Source organism: Entelurus aequoreus, linkage group LG02, assembly GCF_033978785.1.
Source record: "Entelurus aequoreus isolate RoL-2023_Sb linkage group LG02, RoL_Eaeq_v1.1, whole genome shotgun sequence".
Classification (NCBI taxonomy): Eukaryota; Metazoa; Chordata; class Actinopteri; order Syngnathiformes; family Syngnathidae; genus Entelurus; species Entelurus aequoreus.
The window spans coordinates 7,574,594-7,584,593 of NC_084732.1; the positions used below are offsets into that span (position 1 = coordinate 7,574,594).

At 40.6% G+C, this 10,000-nt stretch overlaps 1 protein-coding gene across 1 annotated transcript in view; it reads right to left on the reverse strand.

Annotated features, from left to right (window-relative positions):
- Positions 1–10,000, reverse strand: part of LOC133665337 (A disintegrin and metalloproteinase with thrombospondin motifs 18-like) — a gene marked incomplete at its 5' end in the record, with an annotated part of 121,263 nt that overhangs the window by 95,520 nt on the left and 15,743 nt on the right. Inside the window, 2 exon segments of the mRNA XM_062070609.1 lie at positions 1,369–1,583; positions 7,654–7,897. Coding sequence (XP_061926593.1) covers positions 1,369–1,583; positions 7,654–7,897 — 459 coding nt within the window.

A 10,000-nucleotide genomic window follows, 5' to 3' on the forward strand; every position in this document is an offset into this window, starting at 1 on the left:
TACATACATATATTCACATACATATACATATACTGCATATACATACATATATATATATATATATATATTTATATATATATATATATATATATATATATATATATATATATATATATATATATATATATATATATATATATATATATATATATATATATATATATATATATATATATAAACATACATATAAATATACTGTATATACATACATACACATATATACATACATACATATACTGTATACACATATATACATATATACATACATATATACACATACATACATATATACATAAATACATATACAAACATACATACATACACATACATATACATATACTGTATATACATGCATACACATATATACATACATGCATACACATATATACATACGTATATACATACATATATACACATATATACATACATACATATATATATATATATATATATATATATATATATATATATATATATATATATATATATATATATATATATATATATATATATATATATATATATATATATATATATATATTAGGGCTGCAACAACTAATCAATTAAATCGATTAAAATCGATTATTAAAATAGTTGCCGATTAATTTACTCATCGATTCGTTGGATCTATGCTATGCGCATGCGCATAATTTTATTATTATTTTTTTTTTTTTTTAATAAACCTTTATTTATAAACTACAACATTTACAAACAGCTGAGAAACAATATTCAAAATAAGTATGGTGCCAGTATGCTGTTTTTTTTTCAATAAAATATATATATATATATATATATATATATATATATATATATATATATATATATATATATATATATATATATATATATATATATATAATGTCATTGCTGTCTGGAGTTTCCAATAAATTTTACAACTCTTATTTTTTTGTGATGTAGTGATTGGAGCACATACTTGTTGGTCACAAAAAACATTTGTGAAGTTTGGTTCTTAATGAATTTATTATGGGTCTACTGAATAATTCATATAACACCGATTTTGATTTATTAGTAATTTTTGGACGACAGTTTAAAAAAAATAACAGTAAAGCTCCCAGGGACCCAAAAGGGTCTCACTCATTAAAGTGTTAAAAACTACTCAAATATTAATATTTGTTTTACTCTCAATGCTAAAATATCTAAAGCTCAACTTAATATCTATATGTTGACATAAAGTTATATTTTTGTCCCTTTTTGTTAAAGAAAAATATGTATTTGTACGGCAAAAACACCAAATATGCAATATTTTCCCCAAAAATAGTTTATAGTGGAATATTTCATGTCAAGTAATTTAATTGCTAACTAATTGATATCAACATTACTTTTAGTTCAGTATTAAAAAGTCCTCACCATGTTCATGACGGTGAGGACGTAGGTGGTGACGTCGTCCCGGCCGTGTTTCTCCACCATCTTCTTGTCCGCCACCACCAGGGTCTCCACGTTCAGAGCCCCCACCCTGTTGGAGTCCATAGGCGACCTCCTGGGCCTGCCGGGACCCTCGCCGTCCGACGTGGCGAACTCGTCCGGCATGACGAAGCGGTCCTCGGCGGGAAGTTCCGGAGCGTCTGTGAGGGGCGAGAAGGATTTTGTCCGTTCTTTTCCTAAAATGTTACCGAAACGTCTCTGAAAGACAACTGTGGAGGGGGGCGTGGCCTGCGAGCCTGCCGCGGAGCGGGGTGTGTGAGGACCAGCCTCGAAGCCAGCGGCAGGTGAGTAGATTGCCCAGCTGGGGCTTGTAATCTAATCACTTGTCGCCTTCATTAGCAGCAGCCGGTCAGAGACACGTTATAGGACAATTCAGTCTAGACATAAATGGATCAATTATCTCGGTAGTTACCCTGGAAGATAGCTCGCTAGCTAACCAAATTTGAAAGCTACGGATGTCAGTGTAACCCCCGTGTGATTTCTGTCCCTCCCAGGATTTTGTCCGATCTTTTCCTAAAATGTTACCAAAACGTCTTTGAAAGACGACATAAGACAATTCAACCTAGACATAAATGGATCGCTTAGCTCGGGAGTTACCCTGTAAGATAGCTCGCTAGCTAAACAAATTTGAAAGCTACGGATGTCAGTGTAACCCGTGTGATTTCTGTCCCTCCCAGGATTTTGTCCGATCTTTTCCTAAAGTGATACCAAAACGCCTCTGAAAGGCAACATAAAACAGTTTAACTCGGACATAAATGGATCAATTATCTCGGTAGTTACCTTGGAAGATAGCTCGCCAGCTAACCAAAATGAAAGCAACGGATGTCAGTGTAACCTGCGTGTTTTATGTCCCTTCCAGGATTTTGTCCAATCTTTTCCTAAAGTGCTACCAAAACGTTTCTAAAAGACGACATAAAACAGTTTAACGCAGACATAAATGGATCAATTATCTCGGTAGTTACCCTGGAAGATAGCTTGCTAGCTAACCAAATTTGAAAGCTACGGATGTCAGTGTAACCCGTGTGATTTCTGTCCCTCCCAGGATTTTGTCCGTTCTTTTCCTAAAGTGTTACCAAAACGTTTCTAAAAGACGACATAAGAAATTTTTTCTCGGACATAAATGGATCAATTATCTCGGGAGTTACCCTGTAAGATAGCTCGCTAGCTAACCAAAATGAAAGCTACGGATGTCAGTGAAACCCGCGTGCTTTATGTCCCTCCCAGGATTTTGTCCGAACTTTTCCTAAAATGTTACCAAAACGCCTCTGAAAGGCAACATAAAACAGTTTAACTCGGATATAAATGGATCAATTATCTCGGTAGTTACCCTGGAAGATAGCTCGCTAGCTAACCAAATTTGAAAGCTACGGATGTCAGTGTAACCCGTGTGATTTCTGTCCCTCCCAGGATTTTGTCCGTTCTTTTCCTAAAGTGTTACCAAAACGTTTCTAAAAGACGACATAAGAAATTTTTTCTCGGACATAAATGGATCAATTATCTCGGGAGTTATCCTGGAAGATAGCTTGCTAGCTAACCAAATTTGAAAGCTACGGATGTCAGTGTAACCCGCGTGATTTCTGTCCCTCCCAGGATTTTGTCCGATCTTTTCCTAAAGTGCTACCAAAACGTTTCTAAAAGACGACATAAAACAGTTTAACGCAGACATAAATGGATCAATTATCTCGGTAGTTACCCTGGAAGATAGCTTGCTAGCTAACCAAATTTGAAAGCTACGGATGTCAGTGTAACCCGCGTGATTTCTGTCCCTCCCAGGATTTTGTCCGATCTTTTCCTAAAGTGTTACCAAAACGCCTCTGAAATGCAACATAAAACAGTTTAACTCGGACATAAATGGATCACTTAGCTCGGTAGTTACCCTGGAAGATAGCTTGCTAGCTAACCAAATTTGAAAGCTAAGGATGTCAGTGTAACCCGCGTGATTTATGTCCCTCCCAGGATTTTGTCCGATCTTTTCTTAAAATGTTACCAAAACGCCTCTGAAAGGCAACATAAAACAGTTTAACTCGGACATAAATGGATCAATTATCTCGGGAGTTACCCTGTAAGATAGCTTGCTAGCTAACCAAAATGAAAGCTACGGATGTCAGTGTAACCCCCGTGTTTTATGTCCCTTCCAGGATTTTGTCCGTTCTTTTCCTAAAGTGCTACCAAAACGTTTCTAAAAGACGACATAAAACAGTTTAACGCAGACATAAATGGATCAATTATCTCGGGAGTTACCCTGTAAGATAGCTCGCTAGCTAACCAAATTTGAAAGCTACGGATGTCAGTGTAACCCGCGTGATTTCTGTCCCTACCAGGATTTTGTCCGATCTTTTCCTAAAATGTTACCAAAACATCTCTAAAAGACGACATAAGACAGTTTAACTCGGACATAAATGGATCACTTAGCTCGGGAGTTACCCTGGAAGATAGCTTGCTAACTAACCAAAATGAAAGCTACGGATGTCATTGTAACCCCCGTGTTTTATGCCCCTCCCAGGATTTTGTCCGTTCTTTTCCTAAAGTGTTACCAAAACGCCTCTGAAAGGCAACATAAAACAGTTTAACTCGGACATAAATGGATCAATTATCTCGGTAGTTACCCTGTAAGATAGCTCGCTAGCTAACCAAATTTAAAAGCTACGGATGTCAGTGTAACCCGTGTGATTTCTGTCCCTCCCAGGATTTTGTCCGATCTTTTCCTAAAATGTTACCAAAACGTCTTTGAAAGACGACATAAGACAATTCAACCTAGACATAAATGGATCGCGTAGCTCGGGAGTTACCCTGGAAGATAGCTCGCTAGCTAACCAAATTGAAAAAGCTACGGGTGTCAGTGTAACCCCCGTGATTTCTGTCCCTCCCAGGATTTTGTCCGATCTTTTCCTAAAATGTTACCAAAACGTCTTTGAAAGACGACATAAGACAATTCAACCTAGACATAAATGGATCGCGTAGCTCGGGAGTTACCCTGGAAGATAGCTCGCTAGCTAACCAAATTTGAAAGCTACGGGTGTCAGTGTAACCCCCGTGATTTCTGTCCCTCCCAGGATTTTGTCCGATCTTTTCCTAAAGTGTTACCAAAACGCCTCTGAAAGGCAACATAAAACAGTTTAACTCGGACATAAATGGATCAATTATCTCGGGAGTTACCCTGTAAGATAGCTTGCTAGCTAACCAAATTTGAAAGCTACGGATGTCAGTGTAACCCCCGTGATTTCTGTCCCTCCCAGGATTTTGTCCGATCTTTTCCTAAAATGTTACCAAAACATCTCTAAAAGACGACATAAGACAATTTAACTCGGACATAAATGGATCACTTAGCTCGGTAGTTACCCTGTAAGATAGCTTGCTAGTTAACCAAATTTGAAAGCTACGGATGTCAGTGTAACCCGTGTGATTTCTGTCCCTCCCAGGATTTTCTCCGATCTTTTCCTAAAGTGTTACCAAAACGCCTCTGAAAGGCAACATAAAACAGTTTAACTCGGACATAAATGGATCAATTATCTCGGGAGTTACCCTGGAAGATAGCTCGCTAGCTAACCAAAATGAAAGCAACGGATGTCAGTGTAACCTGCGTGTTTTATGTCCCTTCCAGGATTTTGTCCGATCTTTTCCTAAAGTGCTACCAAAACGTTTCTAAAAGACGACATAAAACAGTTTAACGCAGACATAAATGGATCAATTATCTCGGTAGTTACCCTGGAAGATAGCTTGCTAGCTAACCAAATTTGAAAGCTACGGATGTCAGTGTAACCCGTGTGATTTCTGTCCCTCCCAGGATTTTGTCCGATCTTTTCCTAAAGTGTTACCAAAACGCCTCTGAAAGGCAACAGAAAACAGTTTAACTCGGACATAAATGGATCAATTATCTCGGGAGTTACCCTGGAAGATAGCTCGCTAGCTAACCAAAATGAAAGCAACGGATGTCAGTGTAACCCGCGTGTTTTATGTCCCTTCCAGGATTTTGTCCGATCTTTTCCTAAAGTGCTACCAAAACGTTTCTAAAAGACGACATAAAACAGTTTAACGCAGACATAAATGGATCAATTATCTCGGTAGTTACCCTGGAAGATAGCTTGCTAGCTAACCAAATTTGAAAGCTACGGATGTCAGTGTAACCCGTGTGATTTCTGTCCCTCCCAGGATTTTGTCCGTTCTTTTCCTAAAGTGTTACCAAAACGTTTCTAAAAGACGACATAAGAAATTTTTTCTCGGACATAAATGGATCAATTATCTCGGGAGTTACCCTGTAAGATAGCTCGCTAGCTAACCAAAATGAAAGCTACGGATGTCAGTGAAACCCGCGTGCTTTATGTCCCTCCCAGGATTTTGTCCGAACTTTTCCTAAAATGTTACCAAAACGCCTCTGAAAGGCAACATAAAACAGTTTAACTCGGATATAAATGGATCAATTATCTCGGTAGTTACCCTGGAAGATAGCTCGCTAGCTAACCAAATTTGAAAGCTACGGATGTCAGTGTAACCCGTGTGATTTCTGTCCCTCCCAGGATTTTGTCCGTTCTTTTCCTAAGGTGTTACCAAAACGTTTCTAAAAGACGACATAAGAAATTTTTTCTCGGACATAAATGGATCAATTATCTCGGGAGTTATCCTGGAAGATAGCTCGCTAGCTAACCAAATTTGAAAGCTACGGATGTCAGTGTAACCCGCGTGATTTCTGTCCCTCCCAGGATTTTGTCCGATCTTTTCCTAAAGTGCTACCAAAACGTTTCTAAAAGACGACATAAAACAGTTTAACGCAGACATAAATGGATCAATTATCTCGGTAGTTACCCTGGAAGATAGCTTGCTAGCTAACCAAATTTGAAAGCTACGGATGTCAGTGTAACCCGCGTGATTTCTGTCCCTCCCAGGATTTTGTCCGTTCTTTTCCTAAAGTGTTACCAAAACGCCTCTGAAAGGCAACATAAAACAGTTTAACTCGGACATAAATGGATCAATTATCTCGGGAGTTACCCTGTAAGATAGCTCGCTAGCTAACCAAATTTGAAAGCTACGGATGTCAGTGTAACCCGCGTGATTTCTGTCCCTCCCAGGATTTTGTCCGATCTTTTCCTAAAGTGTTACCACAACGCCTCTGAAATGCAACATAAAACAGTTTAACTCGTCCATAAATGGATCAATTATCTCGGGAGTTACCCTGGAAGATAGCTCGCTAGCTAACCAAAATGAAAGCTACAGATGTCAGTGTAACCCCCGTGTGATTTCTGTCCCTCCCAGGATTTTGTCCGATCTTTTCCTAAAGTGTTACCAAAACGCCTCTGAAAGGCAACATAAACCAGTTTAACTCGGACATAAATGGATCAATTATCTCGGGAGTTACCCTGTAAGATAGCTCGCTAGCTAACCAAATTTGAAAGCTACGGATGTCAGTGTAACCCGCGTGATTTCTGACCCTCCCAGGATTTTGTCCGATCTTTTCCTAAAGTGCTACCAAAACGTTATAAAAGACGACATAAAACAGTTTAACGCAGACATAAATGGATCAATTATCTCGGTAGTTACCCTGGAAGATAGCTCGCTAGCTAACCAAAATGGAAAGCAACAGGTGCCAGTGGGCCGACCGCACGAGAGTCAGGCGCGCTAGCTACCGAGCTAAAAGCCAACTCGCTAGCCAGCACTGCTCTTAACGTTGCCGGGGTGTGAGGTTTACTAACGTTCACGTGGCCCCGAACCCACCAGCTAACGTGGCTGTGCGACAGCACGCCGTGTACGCCTCACTCCCCGACGCCTCAAGAGCAGAGCTGGACAATGAGACAGGCAGGCTTCGAGCTCAATGGCTAGCGCTGGACTTGTAGTCACCCGGTCCAAGTTGGTCACGAACAGGGCTGGACTGCACGGGTTGACAATCAAGATGGATGGACGGATGAGTAGCTAACAGGCTTGTTAGGGCGTCAATTTTGCATGACCTTTCATGGTGACGTGGACAAGTGTATGCAGTATTAGCAGTATTAGCGCTGACGTGGTCATTTTAACAGTACGACAACATTTTAAAGTGCATGCAGAGCTCGATAAAAGCAGCTGAATGCTGACCACTCATTAAGTAAGTTAACAAAATAAAATGACATCTGGAGGTTGCCCACAGCCGCAGCTGTCAATACAAATGCTTTTTGATCGGGCGGTGTAGCATCCCGAGAGTTGTTGTCTGCTCAAAGTAGGAGGGAAAGGAAGTTCCTTACATACATTGCTTGCGGCGCCCGCAGAAGTGTCGCTTGGGCGGGCCTGGGTGCGGGTCGTCGTGGCGACGGCTGGCGGGCGTGGGCGGAGGGGCGTCGCCGGCCGGGTTGTGGACGGCGTGCTGGGCGGAGCGCTTGTAGAGCACGTGGGGGCGGTGGCCCTCGGGGGCGCTGAAGTTGTGACGTCTGGCCAGATGCTGAGGGAGAGGAGAGATCAAATACTCGTGCTCCGACACGCGGATCAGACCTGACTGCGGGAGACACACACACACACACACACACACACACACACACACGCACGCACACACACACACACACACACACACACACACACACACACACACACACACACACACACATACACACACAATCACTGAAAGGGCCACTATTAACCACTGTTATGTCACTTGCTCCCTAAATATAAATGTAAATAAATTGATGTGGCGGGAAACATAAAATGATTTGGCGGGAAATATAAATTGATGTGGCAGGCCAAACAAAATGATGTGGCTGGAAACATATAATGATGTGGCGGAAAATATAAATTGATGTGGTGGGAAACATAAATTGATGTGGCGGGAAACATAAAATGATGTGGTGGGAAACATAAAATGATGTGGCGGGAAACATAAATTGATGTGGCGGAAAACATAAAATGATGTGGCGGGAAACATAAAATTATGTGGCGGGAAACATAAAATGATGTGGCGGGAAACATAAAATGATGTGGCGGGCATAAAATGATGTGGCGGGAAACAAAAATTGATGTGGCGGGCCAAACAAAAATGTTGTGGCTGGAAACATAAATTGACGTGGCGGAAAACATAAATTGATGTGGCGGGAAACATAAGTTGATGTGGCGGGAAACATAAAATGATGTGGCGGGAATCATAAAATGATGTGGCGGGCATAAAATGATGTGGCGGGAAACAAAAATTGATGTGGCGGGCCAAACAAAAATGATGTGGCTGGAAACATAAATTAATGTGGCGGGCCAAACAAAATGATGTGGCGGGAAACATAAAATGATGTGGCGGGTTACATAAAATGATGTGGTGGGAAATATAAAATGATGTGGCGGGAAACATAAATTGATGTGGCGGGAAACATAAAATGATGTGGCGGGAAACATAAAATTATGTGGAGGGAAACATAAATTGATGTGGCGGGAAACATAAATTGATGTGGCGGGAAACATAAAATGATGTGGCGGGAAACATAAATTGATGTGGCGGGGAACATAAAATGATGTGGCGGGAAACATGAATTGATGTGGCGGGCCAAACAAAACGATGTGGCGGGAAACATAAATTGATGTGGTGGGAAGTGTAAATTGATGTGGCGGGCATCAAGAAAAGCTGTGGCGAGCAACATAAGATGATGTAGCGGAAAACCTAAATTGATGTGGCGGGAAACATTAATTGATGTGGCGGGAAACATAAAATGAGGCGGAGGTGAACATAAAATGATGTGGCGGGAAAGATAAATTGACGTGGCGGGAAACATAAATTGATGTGGCGGGGAACATAAATAGATGTGGCGGGCCAAACAAAATGATATGGCGGGAAACATAAAATGATGAGGAAAGAAATATAAATTGATGTGGCGGGAAACATAAAATGATGTGGCGGGAAACATAAAATGATGTGGCTGGAAACATAAAATGATGTGGCGGGAAACAATTGATGTGGCGGGAAACATTAATTGATGTGGCGGGAAACATAAAATGATGTGGTGGGAAACATTAATTGATGTGGCGGGAAACATAAATTGATGTGGCGGGAAACATAAAAGGATGTGGCGGGAAACATAAAATGATGTGGCGGGAAACATAAAATGATGTGGCGGGAAACATAAATTGATGTGGCGGGAAACATAAAATGATGTGGCGGGAAACATAAAATGATGTGGTGGGAAACATGAATTGATGTGGCGGTAAACATAAAATGATGTGGCGGGAAACATAAAATGATGTGGCGGGAAACATAAATTGATGTGGCGGGAAACATAAAATGATGTGGCGGGAAACATAAAATGATGTGGCAGGTCATACAAAATTATCTAGAAGGCAACATAAAATGAAGCGGCAGGCCATACAAAATTATCTAGAAGCCAACATAAAATGAAGCGGCAGGCCCCACAAAATGATCTAGAGGCTAACATAAAATGATGCGGCAGGCCACACAAAATGATCTAGAAGCCAACATAAAATGAAGCGGCAGGCCACACAAAATGATCTAGAAGCCAACATAAAATGATTCAGCAGGCCACTCAAAATGATCTGGATGCCTATAAAATGAAGCGGCAGGCCATACAAAATGATCTAGAAGCCATCATAAAATGAAGCGGCAGGA